The 23,155-nt window shown below is 37.9% G+C and overlaps 1 protein-coding gene across 3 annotated transcripts in view; it reads left to right on the top strand.

Moving 5' to 3' along the window:
- Positions 1–19,377, top strand: part of IWS1 (interacts with SUPT6H, CTD assembly factor 1) — a 39,382-nt gene extending 20,005 nt beyond the window's left edge. For 2 of the 3 annotated variants that reach the window (XM_043994311.1, XM_043994309.1), the window contains 12 exons: positions 1,591–2,803; positions 7,191–7,389; positions 7,939–7,996; positions 9,227–9,327; positions 11,443–11,593; positions 12,466–12,548; positions 13,008–13,137; positions 13,768–13,885; positions 14,908–15,019; positions 15,368–15,424; positions 15,916–16,027; positions 18,996–19,377. In XM_043994311.1, the coding sequence (XP_043850246.1) occupies positions 1,639–2,803; positions 7,191–7,389; positions 7,939–7,996; positions 9,227–9,327; positions 11,443–11,593; positions 12,466–12,548; positions 13,008–13,137; positions 13,768–13,885; positions 14,908–15,019; positions 15,368–15,424; positions 15,916–16,027; positions 18,996–19,127 (2,418 nt within the window). In that variant the 5' untranslated portion in view covers positions 1,591–1,638 and the 3' untranslated portion in view covers positions 19,128–19,377. Of the gene's footprint in view, positions 1–1,590; positions 2,804–7,190; positions 7,390–7,938; positions 7,997–9,226; positions 9,328–11,442; positions 11,594–12,465; positions 12,549–13,007; positions 13,138–13,767; positions 13,886–14,907; positions 15,020–15,367; positions 15,425–15,915; positions 16,028–16,418; positions 16,567–18,995 lie in introns of all 3 variants that reach the window. The other variant, XM_043994310.1, reaches the window with a different exon arrangement.
- Positions 19,378–23,155: the final 3,778 nt, after the last annotated feature.

Here is a 23,155-nt window from a genome sequence, read left to right as displayed (position 1 = left end):
TAAACCTGAAAGGATTAATTGTATTTTTTTTCACTTAACATCATAATTTATTCTCAGTATGGTTATGTTTCATCTCCTAATATATCACTTAGGTAAATACCAAATTTCAATAGGCTGAAGGGGTACTAAGGTTTTCTATAACCAAATAAATCTAGTACAACAGTTGGTACACAGGGAATACTAGTAATAGCTTCTTAAACTAATGCTTGGAAAAATTAATTCTGACTATAGGAATAAGTATCAGTATTTGGGAATTTTTAGTGATGCTGTGAAGCTCTGAATGAAATTTGGAAATGGATTTGGTTTTTCTTTTTTTTGTTTTTTGTTTTGTTTTTTAGTGAGGCAGTTGGGGTTAAGTGACTTGCCAAGGGTCACACAGCTAGTAACTGTTAAGTGCCTGAGGCCGGATTTGAACTCAGGTCCTCCTGACTCCAGGGCTGGTGCTCTATCCACTGCGCCACCTAGCTGCCCCTGAAAATGGATTTCTGAAACAGGTTTTTTATATGTTTTATCACATTGTTCAATTAGCAAAGCAATTATTACTATTATAATTTTGGGTGGTAATTGATGCAGTATATCATAGTTCTTCACATGATTAAGGATAAATGGAAACATAGCAGTAGTATGGGTTCTGAGAAAACTCATTTTCATTTCATTTGTCTTTTAATGTAGTCAGTGGATCTCTTCATGGTAGAGGTGTACCCAGCTTTTTGGAATAGACATGTTCCCATAAGATTGGTTATATAGTAAGATTATTTAAGTTGAATCATTTTCATATTGGTTTTCATTATAAAATTGGATATGTTTCATTTTTTTTAATTCCCCCAAATATAAAAAGTCATAAGAATATAGTAAATATATTGGGAGCATGCATTTATAGAAAACAATTTTTGGATGAAAGAGTAAAAATCCTGAAGTCAGGAAGTCTTTGTTTGCATGTATGTATGTGCACCTGCATGTGTACACATGCTGCTGAAACTTAAGCAGAAACCAGGTCAGAGTCACTTAGAAAACAATCGGCAAGCCCAGCACAAGTCTAATGAGTGATCAGAGGCTTAAGCTCAGATTGCTTAAGAATGCTTGTAGGGGAATAGTCCCCAAAGTTTGGGTCTCTGACAGAAGAAAACAAGCATTTGTGTGTTGTCTAACGTTAAAATCAGGGGTTTTTTTTGGGGGGGGGGGGGTTATCTTGTATGATATCTCTTAGTTTGGCAGGACTGGTTAGGGCTCTGGAGGCTATTTCATGTGCTAGGGTGCTATGCCTTGTGTCTGATCCTTTAAATTCAGTATATACCTTTAAATATTTTTTATTTAGTGCTTTTTATATTTCATTTGATGAGAGCTGGCTTACCTTTCCCCATTTGGTGCATCAGATGATGTTACCATAATGTAGTCTTTTTCTTTTTTCATAGTTGTACATTTCCACATGTAGTTTTCCTTTCAGTATATACAGCTATGGAATAAGCATTTTAATTTATAACTATTACACATTTTTTAAAGGCATTTGAATTAAATTTTAAAATTAAATTAATATAATCCTTTTAAATGTTATTAATGTTATTAATTTTCCTTTTTTTTCCTCTCTCACAGAATGATCATAGTGATAGAGAAGATGATGGACCTATTAAAAGACATCATATGACAGACTCAGAAAATGAGGACCTTACAAATCACAATGTTAGTGACTCTGAAAATGAGGAGCTTCATAGGCATAAATATAGTGACTCTGACACTGAAGACCAGCCAGACCCTCCAGTAAGTGACTCTGAAAATGAGGACCTGAATCATCCCACAAGTGACTCTGAAAATGATGAGCCCCAGAAGCTACCTGCTAGTGACTCTGAAAATGAAGAACCTCTTAATGGGCGTGCAAGTGACTCAGAAAATGAGTATGCTCCTAAGCTTCCTGCTAGTGATTCTGAGAATGAGGAATTTCAAAAAGGTATTGATAGTGATTCAGATGTTGAAGAGCCCCATAAAGGTCCTGCCAGTGACTCTGAAGCTGATGAGTCCCAAAAAGGTCCTGCCAGTGACTCAGAAGCCGATGAATCCCGGAAAGGTCCTGTTAGCGACTCTGAAGCTGATGAGCCCAGGAAAGATCCTGTTAGCGACTCTGAAGCTGATGAGCCCAGAAAAGGTCTTGCCAGTGACTCTGAAGCCGATGAATCCCGAAAAGGTGGTGCCAGTGACTCTGAAGCTGATGAACCTAGAAAAGTTCTTGCTAGTGACTCAGAAGCTGATGAGCCCAGGAAAGGTCCCATCAGTGATTCGGATGCTGATGAGCCCAGAAAAGGTCCAGCCAGTGACTCAGAAGCTGATGAGCCCAGGAAAGATCCTGCCAGCGATTCGGAAGCTGAAGAGCCCCCCAAAGGCCCTCCCAGCGACTCAGAAGCTGATGAGCCCAAAAAGGGTCATGCCAGTGACTCTGAAGCTGAGGATGCCCCTAAACTTGCCAGTGACTCTGAAAATGAGGAAGCCCCAAAACGCCAGCCAAGTGACTCTGAAAGTGAGGGGCTTCCGAAGGCTCATGCCAGTGATTCTGAAAATGAAAATTCCTCTAGACAGAAGCAGAAGATTGAATCAGATAGTGATATAGAAAACAAACGGGATAAAGGAAAAGTACAGAATGACACTCATTCAGGTAGCCATCCAGAGGAAAAAATATTTCACAGTTCTGACAGTGAGGATGAAGCACCTAAAAGGCAGAAAATGGATAGTGATGAGGATGAAGACAAGGAAGAAGAGAAAGTAGTAAAGAGGAAAGCTGCTATCCTTTCTGATAGCGAAGATGAAGAGAAAACACGTAAGTTCATTTTGTATTTCTATTACTCTCACTTGTTTACTATCATAATAGAGCCTATTGGAGTTTTCTTTGTGTTTTGTTAATTTTATTTTTTTGAACCTGATGTTTAAAGTGTTTTAATGAAATTTATAAAGGCTTATCTTTGAATTTAACTTATCATGAATTATCAGCAAACTATAGTTAAGGGGAAAAAGCATTCCCAAAATAAGTTAAAAGATGGCTATGAATAATAGGAATATAAGGAACTTGTATTGTTTTTAGAAAGGGTTCACTGAGGTAAATGTATGTAGCATAATGATTATACTGATTCAACTGAGTGGTTTGAGATGAAACAGTGGAGACAGAGTCAAATGACATCTGATCTATCTTAAAGAAGTTGACTTTCTTTGGACATTGGAACAGAAGTATATTCTCTTCTTGACTACTTAGCCCAACAGTACCTTCCAGGGGAAGGACACCAGATGTGAGGTGATCAGGGTCTGCCACCAGTGTGATGGCAGTATCAAAGAAGAGAAAGTGTTATGAAGGTAAACTTGACAGGACTAAACAGCTAATTGAATAAGGGTTTGGAGGGGTGGGATGAAGAGTAAGGAGTCAAGAATAACTTTTAGGTTGCAAAGCCTGGGTGATTGAGAAGATGGTAGTGCTTCCACAGTAATTTGGGGCGGGGGTGGGGTGGGGAATTATATATATATGCAGTTATGTAAAACATTACCATATTAGTTCAAGAAAACTTGAATAAAAGAAAAAAATGAAAGAAAGTGAAAAATAGCATGCTTCAGTCTGTGTTCCATCAATATCAGTTCTTTTTTTGGAGGTGGATAGTACGTTTCATTAATAGTCCTTTGGGATCGTCTTGGATCCTTGAGAATAGTTAAGTCATTCACAGTTCTTCATCAAACAATATTGCTGTTTCTGTGCACAGTGTTCTTTTGGTTCTGCTCACTTCACTATACATCAGTTCATAGAAGTCTTTCCAGACCTTTCTGAAATCATACTGTTTGTCATTTCTTATAGCACAATAATATTCCATCACCATCATATACCACAGCTTGTTTAGCCACCCCACAGTAATTTTAAGGGAAGTTGGGAAGAGGATAGGATTTGGGGAGAAAGATAATGAGTTCAGTTTTAGACAAGTTGATGTCTACAGAACATCCAGTTTGTGAAGTCTAAAAGCAGCTGGAGATGTGAGACTGGAGGTCAGGAGAAAGGTTAGAGCTGATAATAGATCATCAGTTTAGAGATAATTAAATCCAGGAGAGCTGATGATATCACCAAGTGAAATAGTTTAGAGAAAGAAGAGAAGAGAACCCAGGACAGAGCTTTGGATGACACAAGTTAGCAGACTCAACCTGGATGAAGATCCAGCAAAGCAGCCTAAGAAGGAATGTAGGAGAGAGGTAGGAGGTGAACCAGGAGAGAATAGTGTGTCATAGAAAGCTAGTGACTATCAAGAAGAGAATAATCCACAATGTCAGAGGTGGCAGAGAGGTCAAGAAAGATGAGAATTGAGACAAGGCCATCAGATTTGGCAATTAAGTGATCATTGGTAACTGTGAGGAGAACAGTTTCAGGTGAATGATGAGGCTGGAAGCCTGTCTGCAAAGAGTTAATAAGACAGTGAGAGGAAAGGAAGTGGAGGCACCAGTTGTAAATGACCTCAAGGAATTTAGCAGTAAAAGAGAGGAGAAATAGATAATTAAGATTGCCAGCAGGGATAGATAGAACAAGTAAGGATTTTTTTGAGAATGGAAGAGACATGGACATGTTTGTAGACAGTAGGGCAGTAGCCAGTACACACAGAGAAAATGAAAATAAATGAGAGAAAAGCATACCTAGGTGCCAGAAAGCATGAATCAGAAATAGATTTAATGCAAAAGAAAAAAAAGTATGGTAGAAGTGAAGGGAAGAAAAAAGCATCTGGACCATGGGAGTATTCAACAGTGTCAGATGCTGCAGAAAGGTTATGGAGTAGAACCTGTAAGAAAACAGTTTCAGAAGAGTGGTAGAGACAGAAGCCAAAGCTTAGTGAACTGAGGAGTTCAATGAATGGTGAGGAATTGTGGAAGTAGCAAGTATAGACTCTTCTTAGAGGTTTAGGTAGTAACAGGGATGAAAAAGAGAACTTGAGATCAGGGTCAAAGGAAGGTTTTTGGTTGGTTTTTGGTTTTGGTTTTGTTTCGTGCAGAGCAATGAGCAACTTGCCCAGGGTCACACAGCTAATAAGTGTCAAGTGTTCTGAGGCCAGATTTGAACTCAAGTCCTTCTGAATCCAGGGCCAATGCTTTATCTACTGTGCCACCTAGCTGCCCCTTTGTTTTGTGTTGTTTTTTTTTTTTTTTTTTGGTTTTTGGTTTTTGCAGGGCAATGGGGGTTAAGTGACTTGCCCAGGGTCACACAGCTAGTAAGTGTTAAGTGTCTGAGGCTGGATTTGAACTCAGGTACTCCTGAATCCAGGGCCAGCGCTTTAACCACTGCGCCATCTAGCTGCCCCTGTTTTGTGTTTTTTAATGGGGAAGACAAACACATTTGTAGGCATCAAGAAGCAGCCTGTATGATGTAGGCATAATTGATAATAGAAGGTCCCAAAGGAGAACCAAGAGGTTGGCATCAATGGCACAAGTAGAGGAGTTATCTATGGCTTCTGGAACTGCAATAAAGGAGGATAGGATAAGTGAGGGCCAAGGTTTTGAAGTTTGAGGGGAGGGCATATGAGGGAGCTCAGAATAGCTGTACTCAGTTTTCTCAAAAAAAATATATTAAAGGGTAGGGTAGGGTAGAGTAGGGGTATAATTGAGGGAAGAGCTTTGGAACAGCTACCAGAAAGAGTATGGCAAAGAAGTCAATCAAAAATGAATAAAAGGAAAAAAATGAATGAAAGGATTGTCATGGGTCAGTGAGAGCTCAGTTGAAGTTATATTGCCTCAATATGTAGTTAATCCAGGATGTTTTCTTGACTTCCTGCTGTGCCATGTGGAGCTGGCAGTAGGATTGGGAAAATCAGATGGTGGAAGCAAGTATTGGAGATGAGCAGGGTGGAAAACGGAAGGACAAGGGAAGGGATTCCAGAGTGGGGGTTTGATGGGTCTCTTCAGTATGTTTGGTACACTTTCAGCATAATTTGGATGTGTTTGTTTCAAGCCCTAAAGACCATTTATTATAAAAGTTTTGGAGTTCCTTCCTCGCCTCACCCCCTACTCCCACCTCTACCCTACTATGTTTCAGGTCGATTATGCTTGATGATCATGATACAGTTGAATAAACCATTTTCAGCACATTACGCTGAGTATTCCTTCCTTCTGGATACTCAGATACTATGTTCTTCTGGTTCTGTAACCTCTTTGTTATTTTTTTCTGTCTCCTTTACTAGTTCTTCATCCTTAAAATGAGGGTTACCCTAGGGTATGTCCTTGGCCCTCCATTTCCCTACATGCTCTCCTTTGGTAGTCTTTTTCATTCTCATGCCCTTAGCTCTTACCACTTTACAGAACCTTTCTGTAGCAGTAGCTCTGGCCTCTATTCTGAGATCCCAGTTCACATTTCCAACTACCTAGAAGACAAATCTACCTGGATTTCCCATGAAAACATTGAACTCAACATGTCCAAAGCCAAACGTGTTATTCTTCCCCCGCCCCCCAACCCTGCTTTTCTGATTTCAGTGGTACTGCCATTTTCCCATTTTTAGAACATTGGTTTTATCATTGGCTCTTCTCTCTCCCTTACCTCACATCCAGTAAGCTCACAAGTTTGATTAAATTCCACCTCTGAAACGTCTTTCCCCTTATCTCTATTTCTTGATTCTATTTACACTCTTCCCTGTGCCTGGAAAGCTTCCTCCCCATCCCAGCCCCTCTCCTCCACCACCTTCATCAGTTGAATTCCAGCTAATCTTTTAAGGACTATTTGAATTACCACCTCCTCCGTAAATTGTTCTTTGGTCCCTATAGTTGATTGTGTGTATACTCTTATGGACCTTACTTAATACCTGTCTAATGTGCTTTTTAAAAAAATTAATAATTTTTGTATCATATCCCCTAACTAGATTGTAAGTTCCATGAGGGCAGGAAAATTAAGCCTTTTATTTCCCCCATTGCCTAACATATTGCTATATACAATAGGTGCTTAATATTAATGTTTGTGGCACTGAACTAAATAAGATGAAGTGTGTGAAAACGTGACAAATATAAAATACTATAGAAATATATTAGGGGCAGCTAGGTGGTACAGTGGATAAAGCACCAGCCTTGGATTCAGGAGAACCTGAGTTCAAATCCAGCCTCAGACACTTGACACTTACCTTGGGTAAGTCACTTAACCCTCATTGCCCTGCCCCCCCCCAAAGAAATATTATTATTATCATTAACACTACTTTGTTTATTAATAGCTGCAAAGAAGGGGCGCATCGTCTCTGATGCAGATGACTCTGACAGTGATGCTGCATCAGAAAAATCTGCCAAAAGACAGAAAAAGACAGTAGCATCAGAAAGTGAAGAAGAAGAAGAAGCTGGGAAGGAAGAGATTGGCAAGAAAAGTGAAGAGAAAGATCTGTTTGGGAGTGACAGTGATTCAGGAAATGAAGAGGAGTAAGTGACAATTTAAATGTATTTGAATTTCCAGCGGATTCTTACAAATAAAGTTTAGGAAGACAGTATATCTCATGTACACCCAGATTGCCTATTAAGCTGACAGTGATATGACAGTATCCTGACTTTTTATGATCTGCTGGAATCTGGATTTTTTGGATACTTTGGAAATGAGAAAGTAGTCCAGTGTGGTGCTGCACACCTGTAACTCCTGCTATTAGGGAGGCTGAGACTGGTGGATCATTTGAGCTTGAAAATTCTAAATTACAGTTAACTAAATTGATCAAGTGTCCCCTTTGAGTCTAGCATCAATATGGTAAGCCCCTCCCCACAGCAGGAAACTACCAGGCTGCCCACAGCGGGGTGGAAACAAAGGTAGTCAAATCTCTGGTGCCCATCAGTAGTGAGATCAGGCCTATGAAAGACCACTGTACTTTCAGCCTGGACAGGATAAAGAGACACAATTTTCACCCTACTCCCCTAGCCAAAAAAAAAAAAGGAAGGAAGGAAAGAAAATGAGGAAACAAAAATAACTCATATCTTTTACAGGAACTTGATAGCAGATATATTTGGAGAATCTGGTGATGAAGAAGAAGAAGAATTTACTGTAAGTATAATATGAACCATTTACTTTTAAAGCACATTGAGGGTTTTTTATTCTCAGATCAGTTTATCTAGCCCTAACCTCTCAACTCATATCTCCAGCTGCTAATTAAACATTTCAAACTGGATGTTTTCTGACATCTTAACATGTCTAAAACTGAGCTTACTATCTTTACCCAATTCCCTGTCATTGTCATGGGCACCAGTGTCCTCTAGTCCTCCAAGGCACAACCTAGATGTCATTCTTGACTCCTCGATCTATTTCACGCCCTCCACATCCAATCTGTTGCCAAGTTCTGTTGATTTTACCTTAGACGCATCTCATATATGTCCACTTCTCCCTCTGACACAGCCTGCCACCAGGCTGGTGTAGGCCCTCATCATTACACCAGACATATTGCAGTAGCTTACTAGTTGGTTTTCCTGCCTCAAATATCTTCCCACTACAATCCATCATCCATTCAACTGTCAAAATGATTTTCCTAAAGTCTGAGAAAATCACTCATGTTCACTAAACTCTAGTGGTTTCCTATCATCTCTAGGATTAAATATGAAATCCTTTGTTTGGATTTTAAAGCCTTTTACAACTTGTCCTCTTCTTACCTTTCCAGTCTTTTTGCACCTTACATCCTTCCTAAACCCCCCCAGTACTCTATGAGTTAGTGACACTGACCTAGTTTTTCCACCCACAAGGTTATCTCCAGACTCTAGACATTTTCTTTGACTGGTCTTCAGGTTTGGAATATTCTCCCTCCTTATCTCTATCTCCTGGCTTCCTTCAGGTCCAAACCAAAATCTCATTCTATGAGAAAGCCATTCCTTATTACCCTTAATGCTAGTGCCTTTTCTCTATTATCTCCAATTTATCCTGTCTATATCTTGTTTGTCCATAGGTATTTACATGTTGTTTCTCTGATTAGACTATGAGCTCCCTGAGAACAGGGACCCACTTTTGACTTTCTTCATATCCCTAGTGCTTTTAGCACATGGTAGGCATGTAATCAATGCTTATGGACCAATTGACTTGATCCAAATTGGGATAAAGACCAATAAATATAACATCAAGCCTCATCAATTAGGATAGGCATGTGACTTTGACTTTGTTAAAATTCTCCTTTCTCATTTCTCTTACATCCAAGGGTATGAGAGAGAGAAAGTGTAAGTGTAGGAGAGAATACCCAAAACAGAGAAAGAATAGGGTCGCTTCAACTAACTTGCACTGCCTCTGACTTAGGGTTTTAACCAAGAAGATTTGGAAGAAGAGAAAAGTGAAACACAAGTTAAAGAGGCAGCAGATGATTCAGATTCTGATGATAACATAAAAAGAGGAAAACAGTAAGTCCGTATGTGGGCAAAATGTATTTTATAAAAGATTTTTATAACTGAGAACAGTTTGTTTTCTCTCCTATTTGAGATAATGGTTGTAGTATTATTTGATCATAGTTGCTTGGGTCGGTGTAGTCTTTACATTGTTTACAAATGCAGAATCTTCAAATCTAGATTATCTGCAATACAAAGGACAAACCAGTACCACATATTTTTTTCTCTTTTATCAATACCGACTTATTCTGCCCTAAGCTTACCTATGAAACTAAGGGGGAAAGTATTAGTCTTAGTAATATGGATTAGTATGATCCAAGTATTATTATTAATTTCTTTATATTTTGCACTGAAATGGATTTGAACCCATAATAATAATTATTATAATAATAATGGATAACTTACTGTGTGCCAGGCATTGTGCTAAGCACTTTTTATAAATACTTTATTTTCACAGCAACCCTGTGGGGTGGGTGCTATTATTGTCTTCATTGATGAGAAGACTGAGGTAAACAGAGGTTAAGGACTTGCCCAGGATCACCCAGCTAGTAAGTGTTGGGGGCTAGATTTGAACTCAGGTCTTCCTGACTCCAGGCCCAGCACTCTAGCCACTGAGCCACATACCTGCATCTAAATGTGTACATGTTCTTGTTTGGCTTTGCAATGTCGTGGTGTCCTGTTTTTAAATTTTGTTGCAAAATATCATCATTTTATATTTGAATCACACTTTATTTTGCAAAGCACTTTCACCATCTGTGATGTCATTCATTTTCCCAAGAACCCTGTGAAGGAAACATAAAGCAAATAGTATCACCCCATTATGCTAAAGAAGAAGCTAAGGCACCCAGTGGTTAAGTGATTTGTCTAAGACCGTATTGACTGCAATTTAGTAGAAGTGATACTTAAATCCAAGACTACAGAGTACACAGTGCGATGCTCCTAAGCATCTTGTAGTAGAAAAACTAGAATTGGAGTCCAGAGTTTGGACATTTACTAACCATTTGACCTTAAACCCTGGACCTCCTTTATTCTTTCATCTGTAAAATAGCAATGATATTTATATTGCCTCCCTCACAGGATGATTTCCTCTATACCATAAAGCCTATTATAAATGCATTTGAGAAAAAACAACCCTGAAAGACTTTAGAACTTCAGTCACTGCAATGATAACTATGAATCAAAAGGCCTGAAGATGAAACATTCTGCCCACCTCCTGTCAGAGAAGTGATAAGACTTAAAATGCAGGATGAGACTCATGTTTCAAAATGTGGCAGTTTGTTTTGCCAGACTACGTAGTATATGTTATGGGGTTTTCTTTTTCTTTTGTTCAATGTTCAGAGACAGGCAGTAGGAGGAAGAGAAAATAAATGCTTATCAAAAAAAAATATTTAAGCCACTGCAGAAGGGTCAGGAGATTTACAAATGTACAATTTCCCTTCAGTAAGAGCAGCTCTTTTTGAATTTTTTGTAGGCTCAAAGGCCTGTCTTGTCTTGAGGTTAGTGCCTACATGTAATAAGCAAGTTGTTTATCTTACAAATACTATACTTAGCATACCATATATGCTAAGTAAGCAAAATGCATCTTAAACAGCGTTATTTACAAATTTTCTTTTATCTGCAGTAATATGTAACATCCAAAATTTGATTGTATTTCATCTAAAATTACTGTATTAGACTAAGTTCCTTGAGACCCTATATGGTTTATTTCTGCACCCCTAAAGCACCTAGATCAGTTCAATTCAACAAGCATTTCTTAAGCATCTACTATATAAAGCACTGTCCTAATGTCTTATATACAGTAGGCATGAAATATTCATTGCCCCCAAAAAACCCCAACACATTTTTGACATTTTTTATACATAGTTTAAAACACACAGATAAAGAATCTTATTATTAAGGAGGTACTATGGACTTGGATATCAGTTTAAGGAATATCTTTATTTTCAGGTGGTAAATTATTAGAGGTGACAATGTCATTAGAGGGTTTGTGTTTTTAAGTACCTACACGTCAACAGCATATCCCAGAGTTGAAATTTAAAATGCTTATGCAAGTTTGTACATATGAAAAGATGCTATTGGGGTTTTCTTGACGTCTTCACTATACCTAATTTTGTCTTCCATGGACTCCAGTATGGACTTCATGTCAGATTTTGAGATGATGCTGCAGCGTAAGAAGAGCATGAGTGGAAAGCGCAGGCGAAATCGTGATGGCGGAACTTTTATTAGTGATGCTGATGATGTAGTTAGTGCCATGATTGTTAAGATGAATGAAGCGGCTGAGGTGAGATTTGTCATATTCTAGCATAGATCTTTTTTCTCCTCCATTTCTAATTGGATTGTTGGTATTTTTGAGCTCTATGTTAAAGAAGCTTTGGGGTTTTCCATTTAACCGCTATTCAGATAGTCTACCTTTTTGGTCTAAATTTTGAGAATGCAAACATTTCCAACTTTTTTATTTATCTAAAATAAAGTAATGGGTCATGAACTCTTTCACTAAGTAAAAAATATTTTTAAATGGTTGTTATGGAATCTGTTTTTGTTTTCTTAGATTTGAATAGTATATTGAGAAGTTTCAAATTTTTTTTATCCTTTTTTCCCCAAATTTTTCTATATAAGAATCATTTTAATGGGCATGGAAGCTAATTTATTTCCTTACATCAGTGGAATACTAACCTCTCCATGTAGATATAGCTGCCTTATTTTTAGATCTTTCAAGTAGATGCCAGAATTCTTACTTATCCCACACATTTCAATATCATCCACTTCTTAGGGTTATGAAATTCTTCCTGATGTCTAAAACAGATCTTTCTAGCTTTCTGTTAAAGCATGTATTATTATGTGAACTGTCTGAAAAATTAATGATTTATTCTACATTTTAATTAAAATAATTTCTTCTTTGGCTCTCACCTTATAATGACTGCTTTCCTTACATGGTCATAGTTGTGTATGTTTGACCCCCATTTGGGAAGCTATTTGGACCTCAATAAAAATAGTTTTTTTCCTTTGCCATTCTGATCTATAAGAAGACCAGTAAATATATCGAAGAGAACAATCTTATATTTTTTATTGTAAAACTGAGAGGTAGTTTTAATTTTTTTTAATTACTAGTGACTATTTAAACAATAATTTATTCTGTCTGCTTCACTTTTATAGGAAGATAGGCAGCTGAACAATCAAAAAAAGCCAGCACTGAAGAAACTAACTTTACTGCCTACTGTAGTCATGCACCTTAAAAAGTGAGTACCTTGTTCTTCTATTGTCTTACAAATAGAAATGTTTTTCTGACTTTATGAAGATCATGGGTACAGTGATGGACCATATATCTCTCCAAGGACCAGCCTAGCTAAATTTTGAGTGGCTTATTTCTAGATTGGCTCTAAAGTGATGAATTTTCTGACCAAGCAACTTTCAGACCAATCTACTAAGTCATATGAGAATGCAATCTATGTCAGTGCAGGGGCAAAGTCACAAATCTTGGAAAAGAATATTAGAGCTTAACTAAGTTCAAATTTTCATTATGTGCTGTTAACTGCTCCAAGATTTAATTCCTACAAAACTTAACAGTCTTTACCATTCGTCTAGACATAATTACATAGTCTCTTGAATTGTTATTTAAAGTGTTTCATGTATATTATCTATTCAAACATTTATTTAAGATTCACAATCATTATTTCTCTTGGAACTTTTCTTTGCAGGCAGGACCTTAAAGAAACTTTCATTGATAGTGGTGTAATGTCTGCCATCAAAGAGTGGCTTTCACCTCTACCAGATAGGAGTTTGCCAGCACTGAAGATTCGGGAGGAACTTTTAAAGATCCTACAAGAGGTTGGAGCATTATTTGTAGTGACTTGATCTTCAGATATTGTCTAATGTATTCTTTATTTTTTTTTTTATTTTATGCTAACACAGTGGAATAGAGCACCAGCCCTGGATTCAGGAGGACCTGAGTTCAAATCCAGCCTCAGACACTTAACACTTACTAGCTGTGTGACCCTGGGCAAGTCACTTAACCCCAGTTGCCTCACCAAAAAAAACATTTGCTAACAGTTCTGAGCTGATTGATACAACTGAATTGAAATTTTTAAGTACCTGATAAATTTTGCCCTTCTTAATTTTCCCTTTATTCTAGATAAAAGCAAATTTTTTAATATCTTTCCCTTCTTTGAATCCAGTAAATAGGCTCTCTTATTACCCACAAGTGTTGTATATGCTTTGAATATTGTTTTATACCTGGATTCAAAGGTGATAATATTTCACAATTACTCCTCCATTTCCCTTCCTCTCCTTCCCCTCCAACTCTTGTAACTTCATGACTCTTGTCTAGAGTATCCAAACTCTAGAAGTAGAATTTTGTGCCTATAGACATGAACTGTACCTTTTAGTTCCACAAAAATTGATCAGCAGGCTTCTTGTTTTCCCGATTATTTAATGAATGTGCGTGTCTGTAATTTCCAGCTACCTAGTGTGAGCCAGGAGACCCTGAAGCACAGTGGTATTGGACGGGCAGTGATGTATCTCTATAAGCATCCCAAGGAGTCCAGACCCAACAAAGACATGGCAGGGAAATTGATCAGTATGTAATTTTTTTCAAAGTAACACTTTTTCTTCTGTATTAGCTTCTGTCTAATATATATAGCCATCTGTCTAAAAACTGAGGGGAAAATCTTGATTGTGTTTCATGCACTGAACCGTTGGCTGTATCTCCATTGATTCCTGTTGAATTTCTGTAATATGTTAAATCCAATATTAGTTGTCTCATCTTGCAAAAATAGAAATACAGTGAATTTATAAAAAGTTTCTTTCCACCTGTTTTAGTCATCTGATGAGTACCTCTCATGCTAAACATTTCATCTGAAAATGTGGAGCTTAACTTATTTATTATTTCAAAGATGTGTCCAATTTTTCAGCAATATGATTATGAATAATTTTGGGCTTTTTGTGGGTGGGACAAGGAAAATAAAAGAATTGCTTTTATTTGTATATAAAGACTTCTTTTTCAATCCATTAAGTTTCCTTAGGCCGTATCTGTTGCCTTTGATTGGAAAGTAGACCATTGAGTCAAACACTACTTTTACTTGGGTATTGATAAAGACAACTAGAGTTCAGTTAAATCTTGGTACCTCGATAGATTTAGGTAGCCTGGTTTGAATTTACTTTTTGCCACTTTGTTAGTTTCATGCCCATGAGTAGGTTGTTTAACTTACTTGAGCCTTGGTTCATCTCTAGGAATTTGTAAAACATGTATTACCTATTTTATATATTTGTTTTGAGGAAAACAGTTTGCAAACCTTAAGGGGGTATGTGAGTATGAGTTATTTTTAAGCTGATTGTGTATCACTAAACTGACAGGCGATTGAGGGTTTGGAGGAGGGGCGGGGTCAGGGAGCGAATTAATGTAGCCACAGCCTTTTGAGTCTTCAAATTCAGAAAATTGTATGTTGTGCTCAGCTATAAGATGATCCTAAAATCATTTAACTTTCAAAGGTAGGGTGTTGTGAGGGCTTTGAGTATAATCCATTTGAAAAGAGGGGAAAGTGTTGCTATGATTGCAAGTAGACATGTCTTTAACAGCTTGTTCTTTCGTTTGTATCGTAGATGAGTGGTCTCGGCCTATCTTTGGCCTCACCTCCAACTACAAAGGGATGACCAGGGAGGAACGGGAGCAAAGAGATCTGGAACAAATGCCTCAGCGTAGACGATTGAACAGGTAAAAGAGAAGGTCACCCAGCTCTGATTTCATTCATTGCAACCCTTTGCGCTTCTATCTCCATCTCCTTGTTAGTGATTATTCATACATTAGAAAGTATGAAAGCTTATCATAACATGATTGTCTTCTCCATTTTACCTACCTAGTCAGCAGTACTATTATAAAGTAATGCTGTGAAATTTAGTAATGAAGATTTTTTTTCTCCAAGATTCAGCTCAGAAAGCATTTCTTAATGCCATAGTATAAATAAAGGACACACTGATAGATTGGAAAAGCCATGTTTCAACTTGATTTTCTTCATAATAAAAAAATATGAAACTCTTAACTCTTTGATTTTTGTCTTTATAGTTCTGGTGGTCAGACACCACGAAGAGATCTGGAAAAGGTGTTGACAGGAGAGGAAAAGTAAGCTTTTCTTTTTTTTTCTTCTATATAAGATATTCGGTATAACTTAATTTCCCTGCCTGCTGTGCTTGAAGGGAAGATACCCAAAAAAAAAAAGTGAAATAGTGAAAATACTATTCTGGTGTTTAAGAATTTTGTTAATGTTCCTCTTTTTTCTTTTTAGTTATTTTATTGATTTTTTCGTCACCTCATTGTCCCTTCACAATTACTCCCCAATCCCACCCACCCCCCAAAACACCAACTTTTTATAGAAAATGCTACTATTAACAAGTCACCAAGTATTTAGTAAGCATGTAACTTGTGCCAGGCCCTGTGCCAAGTATTGGAAATACGAAGAAACAAAAACATTCCTTGTTCTCAGGGAGCTCCCGAGCTAAGGGGGAAAACAACATGTAGACAGCTATATACAAAGAAGATAAACTCAGGCTAAACTGAAAGTAATCCCCAAGGGAACCCATTGACATTGTGAATGTTTCTTTTTCCTATCCCAGAGCTCTTAGACCTGGAGACCCTGGCTTCTGTGCTCGTGCCAGGGTACCAATGCCCTCCAACAAGGACTATGTTGTCAGACCCAAGTGGAATGTGGAAGTAGAATCATCAAGGGTAAGTGACAACACAAAGAGAAAACAGATCTTTCTTTTATTGCCTTGTCTCACCTACTGTATGTGTGTTGAGAAAAGCATAGTGTTTTCTTATCCAGCCAAACCAAGTACCAAGAAGCAACAGAGATTGTTGAGAACATGAACATGATCATTTGTGAAGATGAGTAGGGTTCCAGTTTCAAACTGCAGTCTTTTCAGTGAGAAATCTGAGTGAAACTACTTTGACATGATCTCCACCAGTTTCATTAAAGCCATTAGGAGAATTTAAGGATTGAAATTGTGTGATCTGAATCTTTAAATTGAAAATAGAATGTTAGACAAAATTAGCCAAATGGTCCTTTATTTCTGTAGTTAATTTTGCTTTTATCCATTAATTGAAATACTGTTTCTAGCCTGGTATTCTTAGAAAAGGCCTAAGCCGCTTGGAAAAACACAAGAGGCGATTTGCAGAGCAGAAACGACTCAGCAAAATGCATCGGGCTGTCAAGTTCAGCATTGAAGGCAACAGGATGCCCTTATAAACCTGAGTTTATCAGAGAGGTATCTCTGAGAAAGTGTGAACCCACCCCCACCCCCCCTGCATGTGCTTTAGCTAATAGCATTTATGGAGTGAAGAAAGTACATTCATCCTCTTAACCAGGGATGCCAGACTTTGTCCATATGCGATTATGACCCTAGCATATATTTCATGAAATTCAAGTATCCTTGAATTTATCATTATAGACTACATATTGTGAGTGCCTTTCAGAATGATTTTGTTCAAATCATGCTTTTAACAAGCAGTCTTTTTGAGCCTTTGAGTGGTAACAACCGAGGTAAGACATTCAAAATCATAGGTTCAGAAACTTACTTTTGTTTTTTTTCCCAGAAACTTGCTTTTTAAAAACTTCAATTTTTTTGTCTTACTGAGATGGACACCCATTCCTTTTCATAGACATAATAAAGACATTCTGTATAGGTCCCAAAACCCTCTTTTCCCCTTCTCTCTTTTTTTCTCCATTTCCCTTTCTTTGCATCTTTTCATTTCCTCTTCTTCCCTGCAATCTCTCTCCTCTCCCTTACCCCCATTTCTTTCTGCCTCTCTCATTCCTTTTGTCTTTCCTTTCCTCAAAACCCAAAATCTCTTCTTTGTACTTCTGAATTTTCTCCTCCCTTCTATCCTTCGATTAGCTCTCCTCTCAGTTGCTGCCATCTAGTGTCAAATTTGAATATATATATCATGCCTGAAGAGGAAAGCATCAATTTTATTCACTCAACATATATGAAGTACCTTCTGTGTTATGTCAAGATGCATTAAGTGCTGTCTGTGTGTGTGTTTCCATTTTATTGGATTAAGATGAATTGCTACATAGTCTTTGCCTTCAAAGAACTTACAGTATGGGAAGGATCATAGAATTTTAGAGTTTGACCTCAGAGATCATCTTAGTCTTAGTTAAGTTAGTTAACTTTTTGCATCATGAATCTCCTTTGTTAGTCTGGTGAAAACTATGACCCCTTCACAGGATAATTTTTTTTAATGTATAAAATATGTAAAATTACAAAGGAAATCAGTTCTATTGATTTGAAATAATTATTAAAATATTTTTTAAGCAAATTCACACACCTCAGGTTAAGAACTAGTCTGATTCCGTAAGTTTACACACCTCAGGTTAAGACTAGTCTGATTCCGTAAGTTTACAGATGAGTTCAGAGAAGTTATGAAACTTTCTGAAAGTCTCATGCTGGTTAGTGCTGGAAGCCAAGACTAGAACCTAGGCTTTTTTTGTTGTTGTTGGGGCAATGAGGGTTAAGTGATTTCACAACTAGTGTCAAGTGTCTAAGGCTGGATTTGAACCCAGCTCCTCCTGAATCCAGGGCTGGGGCTTTATCCACTGCACCACCTAGCTGCTTTCAAACCTCAGCTTTCCAACTCATAAACTGGTATGTTTTCCATGGCTTTTATGTAAAGATATATGGTCAGGCACAGAATATTTCTTTGATTTGGGAAAGTATATTCCTTCCTCTCTGTGTCCTAGGGCAGCAATTGTGCTTGATTGTAAGCCTAGTCATTGTCACAACCACCATGCTCTTAGGAACCAACTGTACTTTCAGAGATAAACAGTGCAGTCTAGGAGTATCCTCTTTCAGCCTCCTACAGGGAGGCGGAAAGCCACAGGGAGCCTAGGATAATAACTTTTTTAATAAAAGACAGCTTTTTTTATTAGAATGATCATTTTCTTGGATATCAGAATACTTAGGAGTTACATATGATGATTTTAGGTTATAAACAAACAATAGTAGAGCTATTAAATTCAAAGGATAACTAGGGATAGATAGATGATAAAGTTAAAATGTCATAATTATGGTAAATTTGTCTTTGCCCATTATTTCAGACTATTTTTAGGAGTCAAGTTCCTTTGATTAATACATTTCTTCGCCAACCACCCCCCCTCCCCGCCCCTTTTCTTTGCAAATGTTGTTGCACCTAAAGCATGTTAGAGTGGTTGTTACTCATTTCTTACTGTTTAGATTCTGTCAACTTCTCATCGGTATTTTCTTCTCCCCTTAGTTATAATATGTCCCCAGTGTCTTGTAAGATTTATCTCCTTTCATGCCATGTTCTGTGGGATTGTGAGTTTGAAGTGGTCTTAGTGTGTAGCTTAATTTAAATCAAAGAGAATAGGGAAGGGCTGTTCTTTTTTTCCTTTTCACCTGTGAGTCAGTCACCTTAGGAAATTTTCCATGTACCAAGTAACAGTAAATAAGCACTGGCACTAAACATTCTTTTTGCTCTAATGCATTATCAAATATGTGTGAATTATTGTTACGACCTGCTGTGCACATTTGTGGTGCTAGTCTTTAGCGCACTAAAGCATCTTGTTGGAATTTTCGAACTACCTAATTTGACTGCTGTGTTTCCATTACTGGAAGACAAAACTGTGTGTTCATTTTCTGCTCTCTGTTTTCTTAACCTTTTTTTAATCTGTTAGTTTCAGGGAACTTCTAAGAAAGGAATCAGTCGATTGGATAAACAGATGCGGAAATTCACAGATATACGGAAAAAAAGCAGATCTGCTCATGCAGTGAAAATCAGCATTGAAGGCAATAAAATGCCATTGTGACCTTGCTGATGTTCCTTCATCTCTACTGTAAGAAATGCACCATTGGACTCTTGGGAAAGGATAACATTTTAAAATTTTTTTAGTGTATCTGTAAATTGTTTGTTCAACTTCTGTATCATGTCCTTGGACTGAGACTCCAGGGCATCTCTCCCAATTGTATTTAAACCGTTCTGTTGTGTACTTTGTACAGAAGAATATTCGTTGTACTGCTTCAGACTTTAGACAATAAATGCCCATCTGGTTTTGGGAAGCTGTCTCTTCATTGTTTCAGGAGAAATGTGTATGTAATAGAAAATCATATTGCATGTTTTATTAGTTAAAGAAGCAGTTTGGGGGCAAGAACTATAGCTATTTTGGAAGATTTTTAAAATTCTTCTATTTCTTCCATACTCTTTAGATTGCCAGGTTGCCTAATCCATTTGATTTTATAGATTTGGAAGTGCTGAGTCCCAGAAAGATGAGCCCGAACAGCACCAATTCATTCTCCAATTTATGGAAATAGGACTATAATAATTAACTAGAGAGGCAACAACCTCGGTTATCCAGAGCACAGCCAAGAGACTTGCATATAGATTATTCCCCTGTTCCCCAAAGAATACATCTATCAGAACAAAGGAGGTGTCATAGATTCACTGAAAGCTCATGCATCTTTCTCATAGGAATGCCCCCTGGGCCCTAACTACTCAAGGCCTGATTACTCTTCTTCTAGACATTCTGACAAACTTAATTATCTGGTTTTATAGGGCATAGCAGAATGACAGCAAGAAAGTGGGGAGGGAATACTGCTGAGGTGGGCATGCTTACAACAGAAGAAGAAGAAGAAGACTGCTTTAATACTTCACTGGATCTGTTGTCTCATTGATTTGGGGCCCTACCCTACAACAGTGCAATTTGAAATCCATTATAGCTTCTTATCCTGTATGAATGCTTCTTGTGTTTATCCTCCCATAAATTCCCCAGAAAGGATCTACCCAGTGTGCCTGAGGTCTTCCTCCAGGTTTTGGGGTTTTTTTATGTTTTGTTTTTCCTTTTTAACATTGTATAGATACCAGTGCAGCCCTGAGGTTGACTCTCACAATAAGACCGAAAAACAAATTTTGGCATATTTCAGTATAGGGACAAAAAGACTCCACACCCTGATGACATTTGGAGTTCATCACTTCAGTGTAACACAGGACAAGAGATGATGAGAACTTCAAATCATTAAGGAAAAGAAATGCCATTTCAAGAGATAAGGAAATTGTGCACATTTTGAAACTACTTCCATCACAAATGGTTACATTTCTGAAATGAATGTCCTTAGAAAATGAATAAGCAATGAATTATTCCCTGACAATATCAGGGACCTGTTTTAGCTGTGAATGTGAAATCAGTAGGTGGGCTATGGTTTAGATTTGGGGTTTTGATTTGGCTCTAAGTCTTCCCAAAGTTCATGGTCATTCTGGGGCTAAGTAGAAAAGGTTATGGATCTTAGAAGTCTTGAGAAGGTTGTCACCTACGTGCTCTTTGTAAAAGAACAATTCCTCTGTTCCTCCCTTGCTTGTCTGAACAAGAGGACATTGAAGCTCTTTTCATTCTTTCATAGATAGAAAGCTGAAAGGGCCCCTCAGAGTTCATCCAGTCCCATGCTCTCATTTTTAGAGAGAGGAAGCCTAAGGCCCCAAAGTGACTTGCTCAGGTCATACAGTAAACAGCAGGGATGTGAGTCCAGGCCCTTTGATTCCAAAGCCTGGTCTCTCCTCGGCATTGTGCTGTAGCTTCACAATGACTCCCACCTACCATTCCAGATTTTCTTCACACACTATTTTCCAGCCAAACTGGACTACTTTGCCCAAACTCAACATCCCCTCTTCTATCTCAGTGTCTATGGACAAGCTGTCTCCTGTAGTTGGCATGCATTCCCTCCTCACCTCCACCTTACATTCCTTACAACAGTAAGGTCTCAACTCAGGGGCCAACTCATACTCAAAGCTTTTCTTCTTTTCTTTTAATTTTGTTTTTGCAGGGCAATGATGGTTAAGTGAATTGCCCAGGGTCACACAGCTAGTAAGTGTCAAGTCTCTGAGGCCAGATTTGAATTCAGGTCCTCCTGAATCCAGGGCCTGTGCTTTATCCACTGTGCCATCTAGCTGCCTCCTGAAAGCTTTTTTTAACCACCAACACACCAGATTTTAACATTCTCTCCTTCCTTAAATTACTAGTATTTATTGAAATACGTTTCCCAGCCTACCTCAGTGGGGTTAGCAGATACATTGCCCAAAAGGGCATGGAGAGAGGGGCAGCTAGGTGGCGCAGTGGATAAAGCACCAGCCCTGGATTCAGGAGGACCTGAGTTCAAATCCAGCCTCAGACACTTGATACTTACTAGCTGTGTGACCTTGGACAAATCACTTAACCCTCATTGCCCCACAAAAAAACAAACAACAAAAAAACAAAACAAAAAAAAAAGGACATCGAGAATGAAACCAGGCCAGGAAAAAATTCTAAGGAAATACAACAGAGAAATTCTGAAATTCTGTAGTTTCATATTTTTCAAGGATGATCTGGGAAGTAGTGGATTTAATTTGATTGTAATCCATAAATGTGGTGGGGAGAAGCAGTATTGCTACAGAAAAATCACCTGAATCTTTTTTGGGGCAGGGACTGGGGGACAGAGATAGTATGTTTTTTGTTGTGTTTTTGTTTTTAAACTTGAAACATCAACAAACTTTTAAATTCACTTTTTAGTTATTTACGTTTGAACAGATAAGCAGCTTGCCAGTTACTGCAAGCCCCCTTCACCTTTCCTTGACCATTTATCCCTGTACGTCTTTTAAATAATAACTGTGTACTTTTTTTTTTTTTTTTTTTTTTTTTTTTTTTTGGGGGGCAATGGGGGTTAAGTGACTTGCCCAGGGTCACACAGCTAGTAAGTGTCAAGTGACTGAGGCCGGATTTGAACTCAGGTCCTGAATCCAGGGCTGGTGCTTTATCCACTGCACCACCTAGCTGCCCTTGCTGTGTACTCTTCTGATTTTGCTTTCTTTGCTTCCTATTATTTCATAAAGATCTTTTAAAAATTGTGTTATAGTATTCTATTACTTTAGTATGCCACAGTTTACTGAACCAGGGCTCATTTGTAGGACATTTTGGTTTCCAGGTTTGGGGAATTACAAATAAGGTGATTAAATATATTTGAACAAACATCTATTTAAAAAATTTAAAAATAATGTTCTCTGGGGCACCTTCCTAGTAATGGGACCTTTGAGTCAAAGAGTATGAATACATTTGTTTCATAGTGTACTAAATTGTTCTCCAAAGAGTCCATCAATTTGCAGTTCAATGAAATTTTTATCAATGTAGTATATGTTGGGTTTTCCCCGGCTTTTCTAACTCATGGGCAGCTTTTAGAAAGTAAACAGCTACAGAAATCAACAAGCATTTATTTATGTGCCAGGCACCACATTAGATAGTGGGGATACAAATACAATGAATAAAACAATCTCTCTTTTTTTTTTTTCCTTTTTTTTTTTTTTTAGTGAGGCAATTGGGGTTAAGTGACTTGCCCAGGGCCACACAGCTAGTAAGTGTTAAGTGTCTGAGGCTGGATTTGAACTCAGGTACTCCTGACTCCAGGGCCAGTGCTCTATCCACTGCGCCACCTAGCTGCCCCTGAAACAATCTCTAGTCAAGAGGAGCCTACATTCTATTGGGGAGGCAGCAAGGACAGTATATAACATACAAGTATATAATAATATATGATATGTATAATAAATATACAACTATATCCTAATAGAACATATATGTCATATAATAGATAAGATATATAAGATAAGTATGTACAGAATAAATATAAAAAGAATGCTTTCACTGGCCAGCCCCTGGTCCTAGAGCCATCTCCACTTGTCCTGATAATCTGTCTTGCCACTGGACCCAGATGGCTCCAGAGAGAGTGAGGCCGGTGACTCTGCACAGCCCTTTCTCAACTTAAATCCAATTCATTGCAAGTCATGGCATCTGTCATGGTCCTCTTCAAGAATGAAGGACAA

The sequence above is a fragment of the Dromiciops gliroides genome, chromosome 3, assembly GCF_019393635.1.
Source record: "Dromiciops gliroides isolate mDroGli1 chromosome 3, mDroGli1.pri, whole genome shotgun sequence".
In the NCBI taxonomy this organism is placed as follows: Eukaryota; Metazoa; Chordata; class Mammalia; order Microbiotheria; family Microbiotheriidae; genus Dromiciops; species Dromiciops gliroides.
The sequence above is the reverse complement of the archived record's forward strand: the minus strand, read 5'-3'. Positions and strand labels throughout refer to the sequence as shown.